General features: G+C 45.8%; 1 protein-coding gene across 2 annotated transcripts in view; it reads right to left on the reverse strand.

Annotated features, from left to right (window-relative positions):
• The window catches only part of NIPAL2 (NIPA like domain containing 2), a 72,352-nt gene extending 58,327 nt beyond the window's left edge, over positions 1-14,025 (reverse strand). For both annotated transcript variants that reach the window (XM_036031286.1, XM_028534071.2), the window contains exon 1: positions 13,742-14,025. In XM_036031286.1, the coding sequence (XP_035887179.1) occupies positions 13,742-13,864 (123 nt within the window). In that variant the 5' untranslated portion in view covers positions 13,865-14,025. The remainder of the gene's footprint in view (positions 1-13,741) is intronic.
• Positions 14,026-14,353: the final 328 nt, after the last annotated feature.

Consider the following 14,353-nt stretch of genomic DNA (forward strand, 5'->3'; position numbering starts at 1 on the left):
TAAAAATTAGCAGAATCTGTTTCTTTTTATCAGTGCAAGTAAGATAAAACAAAGATAATAGAAGTTGCTCTGCAGCTTAATGCAGTTAGAAGTACAGGCCAGAAACACAGGGAGATGCCCTTTCTGCAATGGTTGCTTTTGCTGCCACTATAGCTTAATGTCTGGGTTTGCCAGGATATCTTGGCAAACAGATGGTGGGACCCACAGCAAACAGTTTATCTAAATGGAGGTTCAACATATCAGCACTGGGAACGTTTCAGGATGCTTTTGTTTTATTTGGAATAACAATCTTTTATCCTACTTTTTAAATTTGTTTGTGCCAGAATGTTCTTTTGCATACAGTTAGAGACCTATAGTCCGTGGGTGGGGCAGTCTGGCCAGACGAAGATGGGATATGATAACAGGGGTGTGTGGAACTGGTAACAGCCTGTCCCAGTTCTGGCTTGGAACTCAACCATACTCCTGGCGCTGCCTTCAAAACATAAATTCAGAATCAGACCCCAATGGAGCTAGCACATGGTTCAAATGAACCATAAATTTAGAGCTAGTTTTGAACACTGTAATAGCCATCTTCAGCTCACAACTGGAATAATGCTATCTCCTGTTTCAGGAAGTAAAATATGTCTGAGCATGGGAATGAAAGAGATCTAGCATTTAGAACCAGAAATAAGTACAGGTTGAGAGATTTAGGTCAACTAATCACTGCAGAAATGACCCCGAGAGCCAGACACTGCGGGGGAAGACATGTCTGAGGCGTAGGTGTTCGGTTCATTCCATCTCGCAGGACTCTCTTAGGGATGGGCTGGGGCTGTTTTCAGTTTGCAAACAGTAAGCAGGTGGACACATACCTCACCTCCAGAGCAGCTAGGAAGGGACAAGACATCCAAATTCATCCTTAAGTATTTTGGGGTAAAGACTCATAATGCACACCACTTACTTTCAAATGATATAGTCACAGAAAATAAAAGGAGGGGGGAGGGAGAGGGAGAGGAAGGAGAGAGAGAGAATGAACAGGTGTTTCACAAAGTTAACAACTGATGAATCTCCAGGTGAAGGACATATGGTGTTTACTGTCCTACTCTTCTTAATTTTCTATGGGTTGGAAAATTTTCAAAGAAGTTGAAAAAAGTGCTTTACAGACTCAGTGAAATTCTAGAGAACATGTATTGATCTTAAACAAGTTAAAAGGGGAAGTGGTAACAAGAAAAGAAATAAAAGTAAGAAATAAGTTGGCTGACCAAGGAAAGACGATAAGGAGGAAAAATAAACCCACTGTAAGACTTAAAACCAGATGTAGACACTGGGAAAAACACACACTGTGACAGAAATGGGCTTGAAATGAAAATTTTCACAGAGAACATGGTAGATATGGGAGACAGACCAGTTGAGGAAGCTCATGTCGGATGCTGTGCATTCAGTCACATGTCCGCTTGGTGTTTATTCAGCAACTGCTACACATTAGGCCTGACATCAGAAGCTGAGGATGCAAAGTACCCTCTAGAAGCTCAGAAGTAGAAAAAACCACCGGTAGCAGACTGCCACCTGTTAACTCTCTCATAGAGGCATGTTCTGTAGAGCCTGCGGGAATGGAAGGGACTGAGGGTGAAGATCTGCCTAGTGTGGGGAGTATGTGAGTTTCCCAGCACGTCTGTGACAAATCATCACAAACTTGGTGGCTTGAAACAACAGAAATGTATTCCCTCACAGCTCTGGAAGCCAGAGCCCAAAATTAATTTCCCTGTGCTGAAATCTGGAGGGCAGGGCTGCACCCCCTCTGGAGCTCTGGTGCGGAATCCACTCCTTGCTTCTCCCAGTTTCTGGTGGCAGCTGGCACATCACTCCTGCCTGTCTCTGTGGTGGCCACATTGCCTTCTCCTCTTCTGTGTGAAATCTTCCTGTGCCTCCCTCTTATGGAAAGATACACGGGAGGGCATTTAGGGTCCATCCAGATAAGCCAGGACAATTTCCCACCTCAAGACTTTTAACTAAATCATATCATCAGTAAAAAGAGTGCCCTGATGGGCCTTGAGGGAGAAGGTGCCAGAGGAGCTGGACTGGAGAGTCAGGCAGCATGAATAGATCTGTAGGTGGGGCCACGAGAACACGGTCTCTAAATCAGAGAAGGGCAGGTCAGGAGTTGACTCTCAGAGACTCCTCCTGGCTGCAGTGTGGAGGGTGGACTGGCAGGGAGCAAGAACCAAGGGGGTGGGGGGGACTGCTCAGGAGCTCAGAGAAGAAGTAGGGGCAGTGAGGAGAGTTCATTTCAATGGGGCCATAAAGAAACAATACTCACAGCTGCAAGTGTTGGAGACTATCCTTACCACTAATCTTACCCTTGTCTGTAATTGAGTTGTTTGCAACAATAACCCAAGCTGTGGTAAAACCATAATCCCATTTGTGGAAGGGAAGAAAGAGAACATTTCAGTCAGGAACAGATTTTTAGCTTGGTACTGTGGTCACTGTGCGCTATAAGGTTATTATTGCCTTTCCATCCTGAGAAGGTCTCATGACACGGAGCCCGAACCTGGCGATCTAAAGCCAGCAGAAAAGGCCGGGGCTGCGTAACAGGGCGCCGACACTCTTCTGCAGCTGTCCTGAGCCAGTTCTCTGATCCACCCAAAAACCTGGGCAGAAGAGCCTGCCGTGTTGCTTTCCCATACAGTGAAGAACTATGACATTTTTCCTTTTACTTGGGAACACATTTACTTACATAATTGTACATTCATTATTTTTAAAAAACTGAACTCCATTGAGGATAAGCCTTTCCAAGTTTACTAAGAAGCCACCATGTTCTTGTTTTTTGCTTTTTTTTTTGCTCGTGAGAAATTTAAGTTTTAGCAGAACAAGTTAATGGAAGAGGTAATACATTTAATGACACCTACTTTGGGGGCTTTTAACACTTTGCTAAAAGGAGAGCAGCAATAGTCAAAAAGGTAAGATAATCAGTTAAGGAAGTCTTAAACTTGGTTCTATTACAAAACAAGTTAACCCTGTATAATATTGGAGAGGGAATATTTGAAACAAAGACAGACATTCTGAACCCAGAGAATGCTATTGATTGCATGCAGATCAACATAAGCTCCCATAACTTTCAAATTGTATAAGAACATATTCATAGTCACAATTTTAAAAATACGTAATCTTTTGTTTCCAAAGAAGCAGGCTGCAGGTGGCCTTTTGCAGGGCCAGCCCAGGGTTTAGAAGAGGCTTCCTAGCCTCAAGCTGGAACTTGTGACTGGCTCAGTTACAAGTCTTTCCCCCTCCTGTTGGGTTTCTGGAGTGCATGTCCCTTTTGAAAGCAGTGCATGCCTTGAACTCTGGCTATATTTTACCAGATCTACCCCCCTGGAGACTGAACTCTGTTGTTGATGTCAGGCCCCAGCCAGTAGGTAAGATGCTGCCCCAATATTGTGTGTGGGGGGGCAGATTATGACATTGCCACTCACTGACAAACCTCTGCCAGAGACTCCTGCAGCCCGCAGCACCCACCAGACCAGATCTTTCTGAGATCAAGTTCAAATTTTCTACAACTCTCAGGCATTGCAACTTGGACTCTTCATTGCCTTTAAAGGGCCAGTCCTCAGGGCCAAGATAGTATCTCCTATTTCCAAGCCCCCCATTCCTGGCAAAATTCTCATATTCCCCTGGTCTGGCAGCCAGGTCCCAACACACCTCATGGTCAGCCCACATAAGACACCCGCAGGGCTCATCAGTGGTGATTGTGATTTGGATCTGCAAGTGTATTTCATAAGAATAATAAAATGTTCTACATGTAACGCAGTTTTCTCTCTTTTATGGCAGTGACAGCTGCTTGCAACTCGAGGTCTGCTTGTACCAAGTGCACAGAGACCACACGTGTCTCCACTGCAGGGACTCAGGCCGCCATATCCAAAGGTCTATTCCAAAATTCCTGCTTCTTCTTTGGCTCTCTTATTTATAGTTACATAACTGCACCACATTTGTCCTGGAAGCTTAACACAGACAGTCCATCAGATAGTATGAGAGGACAGCTTCACAACAGTCCTTCATTTGTTATTTTTCAAGTATTTCTAAAGCTTTCTCTCTCTCTCCCCCCCACATTATGTCACTATGTACATCACATGTACAGGATCTGGCAGATACCTGCTTGAAGTAATACTTGCTTGAGTGTGGTTGGTAGGGTAATAATATGGGTGTAATAATTTATAGTTTTAATTTGAACATTTCACCTAAAATGTCACATGGTGTGCTTGAGTGTGATATTGTTATGTTACAGAATCACATGCTTATGATTTTGTAATAAAAGATTTAGTAATAAAAAGGTGCGTTATTTGTGCAGGACCCTGTATATAGCTACATTTTCAGGACACGGTCCATGTTTCCTGATGTCTTTGATATCACTGCTCTGTTGAGAAGTTGTGACTTTTTTTTTTTATTTTTATTTTTTTTTAAGATTTTATTTATTTATTTTTAGAGAGGGGAGGGAGGGAGGGGGAGAGAGAGAGAGAGAGAGAGAAACATCATGTGCGGTTGATGGGGGTTATGGCCTGCAACCCAGGCATGTACCCTGGCTGGGAATCGAACCTGGGACACTGAGAAGTTGTGACTTTTATTGAGTGGAATGCTGGCTGCACTCAGGCACTTACTGTTGACGAGCTGATCAAGCTTAATGTGGGCTGTGACAAGAGGGAGCACGGGCAGCTATCTCCCAAACAGCCCAGAACAATCTGAGCTCTGCAAGTGCAGAGCCCAAAGGAATAGAGAAACACCCAGAATTCACAGGACTCACCTTGAACCTGAGTGAGATAATGGCAATGCTAAGTGGCTTTTAGGACTCTCATAGAGCACTGCACTCACATACCATCGCTATTTCACCTAAATCCGCTACACTGCTGGAAGATTCCTGCCTCCTAAAGGGGTGGGTGTTGATGGTAAAGAAATCACTGAGCAGGTAGGCGCAAGGCTGAGCCAGGGACCCTGCCCTTGCCAGCTGATCCCCTCTGACTTTTCCATCAGCAGGAAAGACAAGAGTTTTTTGGGGGGAGGTGGGTGGGGGAATAAGTCTAGAATTTAAAAATAAGTAGCTGCTTAGAGATGATGTTAGTAGAAATGTTTCAGAACTTGATCCTGTAAGTTTTGAAGGCGATGGTGGCTCAGGTCCCACCCACAAAGCCAAGGCAGGCTGAATGGGGAGCTGCATTTCTGGGCTGCACATGTGAGGCGGGATATGGAAAGGAGAGGTCCTGGGGAGCTGGGAGGGGGTTAGCCTCAGAGCTGTCCAAGGAGACAGTAATCCAAAGGAGGGGGAACCAAGCCCACCTGGTGGGCACTGACTAGGGCCACATAGCACCCCTTTCTTTTGGTTACAGGACCTTCTTTCAACCAGCCCTTCCCCCAGGGAGCCCATGTTCTTTGGGGACACCGCACCCCATAACTCTAGCCTTGGTGACCGGTATGGGACAGGACATGGACCTAACCTATCCAATCAGACTAAAACCTGTGTATTTTCTTTGGTGGAGAAAGCCAAGTTTTCGCTCCTGGAGGTAAAAGGGAAAATGTAGGGCAGAGCAGTGAGCCTATGACAGTGGAATCAACCACCCTGAGGAACAAAGGTTGGAGAGAAGAGGGAGAAACGGAGTCACTGCCTGGTTAGAGTCTCTGAATCAAAGCCTATGGGGACCCAGAGTTCTTATGGCCTTTTACGTCGTCCAAACTGACTCCATTTCTTTTATTAATTAAGTCATCAGCATTAGGTTTTAGATTTTCTGTGACTTGCAAATGAAGCCTCTTAACTTACAAAGCATTCTTGGTAGGAAAGCCAAGGTCAAAGGCCAGAAGAAAGGGGGACTCCTATCATAGGCTAAAGAAGTTGGGCCAGGGGTCCGAGTTCCTGGAAGGAGAAAACAGTGTGAGAGGTGCAAAGAAAAGGTGACGTAGGGAGCCAGTGCCCGGTCTGTAGGCAGGCGGCGGAACGTTCACTGTAGGCAGAACTCCGTGTGGCTTGCCAAGGCCGGGCGAGCTCTGAGAAGTCATGCCAGGACAAACACAGCCTTCAGTGAAGTATGGCGCTCGTAACTAAACACGTCTTAGCTGTGTTGGGAGTGACCAAGGTTCCAGGCAAGTGACAAGGCGAGGCCCATGTTTCACAGGTGTACACCTGTGATGAGAGCTATGTGGAGGCACAGTGGGGTGTTACCTGCCAGTCCGGAGGCAATTAGGATACTCTCATGAATCAGGATAAATGGGGTGAAAGGCTTTAACTTTATGTAAAATTAAGTCTGTCATAGAGAAGATGGGGGCTGGGGGGCAGGTTATAAAAGGTATAAACTAAATAGAGGACATACTGGGTTTTTAGGAAAAATAAAACAAGCTAAAATAAGTGGCATCCAAGTCTTAATGTTAACACTGAGCCTTCCCAGGCTAGGGGTGCTGGTCTTGCTGGGGGGTAAAAACCACCGTGTCTGCAGATGTGATCCCGCCACTGCCACCAGCGACTCTGTCAGCTGTTCCCATGTCCCCGGCCCAGAAGCCAGGAGAGTGGCAGGAGACACGGGAAGGATCCTTGCCTTTGTACTTCCAGACAACAAGTGTTCCAGTGAGAAAACTGATGTAATCAGGAAGCGTTCTGGGATGTGGGCGCATTTGGAGAGTGAAAGTGAGACAAACATCGAAAGGAGTGAGGAAGGCACGAGATAAAGAGAAATCAGTGGTTTTAGAGTAAAGAAAGAAAAGTTACTTTATTTCAAATAACTGATATGATTTCTCTTATTTGCATTTGTAACAAGCTAACTCCAATGACTAGTTAGAAGCACTATATATTTAATGGCATCTCCTATAAGATAGATTGCCTGTAATGCTACTAATAATTGCCACTGTTTATTGAGTGCTCTCTATGCTCCTGGCACTTGGTTAACTATTTGATATATGATACATTCTCTTATTTTATTCCTATACCAATCCTACAGGTGCATAGTGTGATGGTCATTGCCATTTCAACAGAGAAAGCCACACTTTGGGGAAAATAAGAAACATGCCAACACATCCTGTAAAGAGGCTGAGCTTTTAAACTTTAAAACTGCACTATACAAGAACTGAAAGGACATTTTAGGGGAATTTCATCCTTTCCATGGTAAGCTCTCAAATGCCCATTTGAACAGTCACCCACCTTTATTTAAAAATTGTTTAAAAAATTCTCATAAGCAAAAAAGTAAATATGGATTACCATTTCCCACACTGTCTGGGTAAAACATGTGAAATGAACAGTTTAGCAATGCTAATGTTAGTTTTAAACTTTTTAAAGCAGTGGAATACATACAGACAACTGAAAGGAGAAAGATATAGATGAATAAAATGAATCATTATAATGCAAACAGCCTTATAACACCGTCTGGGTCAAGACACGGAAACTGGGCACCCACCCAAAGCCCTGCCTTTGCCCAGTCCCGTCAGGTCCTCTCCCTCCCCCCCGGGAGACGCTGGCCTGACTCTATGGCCGTCATTTCCTTGCTTTTCCTTACAGTTTTAGCACCCAAGTCTGCATCCCTAAACACTGCAATTGAAAGCTGTCTTTTTTCCTGATAGAACTGTTAGCGGTTTTGTTTGTTTGTTTGTTTTGGAAAGGCAGGCGCAGCCACAGGCAGCACCCCATTTGGATGTTCTGGAGTCTGGGAAGCTTGACTACCAGACACCCTCCTACAAATGGACCTCGAGAGCTTGTTTGGTGGCCCTAACAGGGGAGCACAGCCACTTGTACACCCTTGACCCAAGCACAGTCCTCTCCTCCAGGAGAGAAGTTCGTCCTCTTCCACCGAGCGCGCACCTTCCAGAGGCACGCACCTGGGCCGGTGAGGGAGGAAAAGGAAGGGGACACCTGCCCCGCCAGCCAATCAGCCAAATCTACCTTGATGAGGAAGAGTATGATGAGGATGAGGAAAAGGAAGCTGAAGAGGAGAATGTGAATGGAGAGGAAGAGGAGGATGAAAAAGGTTATAACAACGGGGAAGTAGGCAATGAAGAAGGTCTTGGGGAAGAAGAAGAAAGGGGTCAGAAGAGAAATGAGGACCTGAAGATGATGACTAAGTAGATAACCTCTTTTGAAAAATTCTTATTGTGATTTGTCTGTTTAACCTGTATACCCCAAATCCCACCCCCCAAAACACGGCTGTGGGAATGAGAGGGGAAAAGTGCACTGGGGGCTGTGGGGGAGGGAGGGGGTGGAATAAAACACTATTTTTATTGCCACTTAAAAAGAAATCAACCCTGGCAATCAATGCGGTGACAGATGTCACAACCAGATCGCCCTCACATCCTAGGTCTATTTTAATCCACAGGTTTTCCCCCCATTCATTCTCTCCCTTTGATTTTCTTGTTCAAATGAGTTATGAAGAAACTGAGGCATATAAACCTATAAACTGGCAAAGTTGCCCATAGCCTGACTTTTGCTGATTGCATCATAAAGAGGATACCAGATAGATTTCAGTGCGAACACCTGGTCTGCCAAATTCACAAGAGCATTAAGACTGTTCCTCTAATAAGGACCACAGGATTATTATTATTATTACAAAACTTTGATAGAGTTACTTTATCTCTATTTAGACTCTATTTCTATTTAGAAACAGAGTAAAGCTGTTTCCTCCTTCCCTCTTCTTGCTGTCTTATACATGTGAGCGTATCTCATAGAATAGCTGGTAAAGGGAATGTGCCATGTTGCAAAAACAGAGGGCAAAAAACCCAATATGAATAAACAAAACAAAAAAGGGATTTTTCTTGGGAAGGAAATGAAGAGGTTCGGCAAACCTCTACCCAGTCCTTCGGTTATGTGTAAGTTTTGGCACTTTTCTTTCTTTAAGAGACAGTCTGAGGCAGCTACTAGCAAAGCAGAGATAGATGCAGGTAAAACAAAATCAATAAAAGGGCAATATGAAACTCAATATGATTTTTCTTCAGAACAGTGAGACAAGCCGTATTCATTTCCCCTTCACATTTATTCTTACCACCACATTCTTTTCAAGCCCTGGTTTCTAAGCAATGGCCTGCAGGCATGGAATAAAAATAGTTTTGCAGTTAAACCTACTTACTATAAGAACTCGGGGCAAGTTATTTAACACAAGTTTCCTTACAGGAACCGTGAGGATAATATGTACCTTACGACATTGTTGGGAGCTCCAGTGAGATAATAGCTATAAAGTGTCACACAGTAAATGCATAACAAATGTCAGCCTCTTCGCTTTGCCTCTTCCTTGCCAAATTGTATCAATTTTCCTTTAAATATGTTGACTTTAAAAATTCAAGCCATTGAAAATCAAAAGTTCACATAAAGGACATCAAAAATTCCAAACTTTCATTTCACCCTATGCAGAATAAACCTTTTGACCATGTCCTTGTGAACTTATAGATTTAGCAGTGTGCTATGTATAAACTTAAAGAACCAGCAGCAAAACTCCTCCTCCCCCTTAAAACCTTGCTGGTTTGGAATTTATTCAACCAGATAGCAAGAGGGAGCCTGGGAATCTGTTCCAACCCTAATGTTACAGGTAAAGGAAGTGAAGGCCAGAGTGACTTGCCCAAGCACACTCAGCTAGTTAACGGCAAAGAATGGACAACAGCCTCTAACACGGGTTGCAAGCTGCCCACGGGGGCCAGTAGGTAGAAGGGGTGAGAGGAAAGAGAGAGGCTTCTGTGGGGAGCCCAGCTGTGCTGCAGCTCAGTTACGTGGGAAAGAGGGCCGAGTGTTGCTAGAACTTCTAATATTTACAGAGAGCATGGAAACTTGAGACTTCATATATAATCCACTCATTTTTAAAGGTTGGCAGCGCATTAAACATTTTCTAAACCCCTCTGTAGGTCTAATGGGCTGGATTTAGTCTACAGCTGGCCAATTTGAGGCCTCTGTGTCCTGCTAACCCTAATTTAAATGTCGTTTATTTAATTTGCTTTCTCAAACTCCCTGCTCAAAAAACCTTCAATGGTTCCCCACTTTCTACAGGATAAATTCTGAACTCCTTAACCAGCCCTTGAAGGCAATCAGTGATGATATCAAAGACCCCAAACTATATATATTCTACCTTATGATCAGTCTCCATTTTCCATGGTAAACAGAATGGCCACTGACTTCTATTCTAGGTACAAAAATACCCAGGTCACATGGGATACTCCTCGGTCCCCACACTTTTCCTTTTCTTGGAATGCCAACCATCTGTATACTCCATCAGTGAAAGTCTGTCTATACTTAAGTGTCTGGCTCAACTACATCCTCTCCCCAGCACATCCCTTATGGTGCTGGTTAAAAGCCACCTTGATCTGAATTTCCATAGGACGTTATGTCACTCACATGACACCTACTGCAAACTTGTTGTGGAGTTACCTGTATAGCTCATTTCCCCCAGCACCTAATAACATTCCTGGAAGGAAGGGTTTGGGTCTGAAGACGACAGTCATCCCTTTTTCATCCACATTGTGGTTTCAGTTACCTGCCATTCACTGAGGTCTGAAAATATTCCAGAAATAATTTGTAAGTTTGAAATTTCATGCAGTCTGAACTTAGTAGCCCTAAGATATTGTGGGCCTTTCCGATCCCTCCCACTTGGGACATGAATCGCCCGTCTGTCCCACGCATCCACGCTGCATAAGCTCCCTGCCCGGTAGTCACCTGGTGCCTGGGTCAGTCACCTGGGTCACTGGATAGACGGCTGCAGTATCACAGCACTGTGTCCACATCACCCTTATTTTACCTAACAATGGCCCCAAAGTGTAAGAATAGTGATGCTGACAATTTGGATAAGCCAGAGAGAAGCTATAAAGTGCTTCCTTCAAGTGAAAAGGAAGGAAGCTCTCGACTTAAAGAAAGCCAAAAAACTCATAGGCTGAGGTTGCCAAGCTCTATAGTAAGAATTAAATCTTCTATTCATGATATTGTGAAGGAAGAAAAAGAAACTCATGCTATTTTGCTGTCATACCTCAAACTGCAAAACTTGCGGCCACAGTGCATTTAAGGGCATAGTTAAGATGGAAAAGGCATTAAATTTATGGGTGGAAGACATGGGCAGAAAATGTGTCCCAACCAATGACAACACGTTGCACCTGACAGCCCTAAGCCTCTGCAAAGACCCAAGGGATCCCCTGAAATGGATGACCTTGAGCCACTTATTTCAAGGGACAGTCACAATATTCTGAGAAAATGACCACAATTACATAGTTTTTAATACAGTATGTTGATACAATTGTTCTGTCTTGTTATGTTGTTATTAATCTCTTACTGTGCCTAATTTATAAATTAAACTGTGTCATGGGCATGTATATACAGGAAAAAATACAGTATATGTAGGGTTTGGCACTATCTGTGGTTAGAGGCACCCACTGGGGGTCTTGGAACATGTCCCCAGAGGGTGAAGGGAGACTACCACCTGCTGAGTGTCCTCACAGTGCTTCCTACAAAGCAGGGGCTCGATAACCATCTTAGAAACATTTTCCTTTTATATGCAAAACTGGTGAATTGAACATACAGAAAATATTTTTGTAGAATTCTATGGCATCTGTACTTTTATGGGCAGACTCCTCCTGAGTGAAGCAGAAGGGGCAGAGGCCTCACCTCCCTGGCTCCCTAAACCACTTTCCCTGCTACCCCCTTTCCCCCTACTACCTACTTTCTACTCGTTTCGAGAGTTCCTCCTCTAGAATACTCCCATCTTTGCCTTAGATAACATTGATTCTATGAGGCCACTGTTGAATATTCATCTCTGACATGAAAGTGTTTCAGGGGAGTTGGTCTTTTTCTATGAGTCAGGTTAATTTATTAGATCTGATGGTTATCAGCTGGCAAGGCCCACAGAGCTGGGCTATCAGGGAACAGATGCCGTCCAAATAGTTAAGTTGCTATAAAACTGATTAAAGCCTGGCCATCAACCAAGGAGAATTCTGAGAACAGGAATCCTGAACTTTTATCTCACATTCTGTTTTTCTTCAGCCACCCCCATTTTCAGCCTCCTATTTTCAGTTACTGCCAAAAAAAAAAAAAGAAAGATTAAACTCCATTTCATTTTTACTGGCCTGGTCAGCACTAGAGGTATTCAATAAACTGTTTGCTGAATGAATGTTTAAAAATCAATTTTTACTTTTGATTAAAAAACAAATGCAATTACCAAAAAGGTAAAAGATGACAGCCTTATAAGTCAGCCTGAATTTGCACAGTAATGGGAAAAGTTGAGATGGTGTTACCTCAAACTAGCTATAACTTACATGTCAGCTGAGTAATTTCAATTAGTGTATTCTGGAGAGACCCTTCCTAACCTGTATGAATGTATTGTGAAAGACAAGTCAAGCTTTGCAAACAAAGTCCTCACATTTATGTCACATGATAACCTGAATTCAGGTCTCAAAGAGCCAGGACAATTTTGAATTCCAGGAAACGGTCAAGGAGAACAATGGCACACATTTCCACCGTGAAAACAATGGTTTCTCCTGTTTTGAATGATGCCATGGGAGGTGGCATCTACTTACCACTCTAAGTTCATGACCAAAAGAGAAAAATTCATTCTTCGATTTTTATTAGGAAGGTTCCTAGTATAAGCACATTATAATATAAGCTCACAACATATACTAGCATTAGCCTAACACATACTCAAAGAGCTTCCCATAAAAAGGAATTTTGCTGTAACTCCTATGGGTAGAAGGAAGGAGACATGGAACAGGTTCCCAACTGTGATCAAGAGGTTCTGGGGCCCCACATTTTTTCCTATTTTAGAATATTCTGTGGCCATACTTAAGGCAATAGCCTCTCCTCTGTTGAAAACCAAGGTGGACATGCTTACTTTCTCTTTATGTAAACAATCTCGTGTTAACTTTTTGAAACAGAATTTTAACATTTCAAGTGACATTCAAAACCCTTTTTACCCATAAAAGGATTCTAGACATTTGCTCATTGGTTAAAAACCCCACGACAAATAGTTTATGGTTATATTGTTGCAAAATAAAAAGGCCTGTGGACGTGGTAAAGACCCAGAGCAAAGTGACACAGTAGGGTGGCCTGGAATCCACGTATCAAGATCCCTTGCTTCCACTAGAAAGATAATAAAAGCAGCTAGAGGAAGGGCCGTCAGAGGTCTTTTTCTGATCTTCAATCAAACCCAAACTAAAAGGGCAGCTCCGGTCCTCCAATCTCCTTTGATGTTGTTAAGTGTATATTTCCAGCGTAAACTGGAGTTATTTAGGCTGACAATGTTTTCCCAAAGGGCCGGTGAGGTTAGCAGCGTTCCTCACGCGGAAATGCAGGAGCTGCGCCGAGGCAGCGGGAACACACACACACACGCAGAGCATCTGCGCAGGGGTGACATCTGGTTGCCCTTAATGAGCTCCCTGCTTCTGAGAGGGGGGTGTCACTGTTTTTAACTGTAAAATGATCCTGGGGGGAAATGTGGATGGAGGAGATTCGCCCCCACGCTCCCAGACTCCTCCTGGGAGAACAGGGCAGACTCCGGCTGGAGAGGCGGGATTGTTCGGGACCGAGAGGCCCGGGAGTGACCCCGCAAAGGTCAGGGCTGCAGACCTGTGCGATCCCCTCCGGGTGACTGATGCCCGGGAGCGGGAGCCCGGGGACCCCCGCTCTGCCAAATGGGGGGCAGTTAAGTCAGCGTGCGCAGACACCAGGCCAGCTCGTCCCACGTGGACCGCCGGGCGTCTGTGCGGGTTGGCGCGAGGACGGCCGGGGGGCGGGGGGCGCCGCGGGCCCGCGCCCGTCTGCCCCGGGCGGCGGGGCGGCTGCCCTTACCTGGTTCCTGCGGTACCACGCGCGCGACAGGGAGCCGTTGCCGGCGCCCAGCGCCCCGTACGTGAAGTTCCGGGACAGCTCGTCCAGGGCGTCCCCCGGGCCTCCGAGCGCCCGCGCCGCCATTAGGTCTCGCTGCCGGCGCTCGGGCTCCGGCTCGGCCGCCTCCTGGCCCCGAAGCTCCGCGAGGCTCCCGGGAGGAGGCGCGCCCCACGGAGGCCGCGCCCGGGCCGCGGCGTGGCCACTTCCTGCTCGATGCCCCGGGGCCAGACCCGCGCCCCGGGCCACCTGGCTCCCACCCCCGCGCGGCCGCAGGTGCGCCTCTCGCCCAGCCCCGCCCGGCGCCGCGCGGCCTCGCTCCCCCCCGCCAGGTGCCCGCGGGGAGCCCGCTGTCGGCGACCTCGAGGGACCGCCCTGCTCGCTTGGCGTCCCCTGCCGCCCGGCCTCGGGCACGTCCACGCTGTCCTGAGCTCATCGCCGCGCCGGACTGCGCCGGTGTCGGTCCGCACCTGCCAGGGCGACACTGTGGTCAGCGCCAAGTACCCTGCCAGCCCTTCTAGCGGGCGCTTTAGTCACTCTGTCGAGGTGACTGGGAGTGAAAGCAGACACAGGCTA

The sequence above is a fragment of the Phyllostomus discolor genome, chromosome 7 (genome assembly GCF_004126475.2).
Source record: "Phyllostomus discolor isolate MPI-MPIP mPhyDis1 chromosome 7, mPhyDis1.pri.v3, whole genome shotgun sequence".
NCBI classification, from domain to species: Eukaryota; Metazoa; Chordata; class Mammalia; order Chiroptera; family Phyllostomidae; genus Phyllostomus; species Phyllostomus discolor.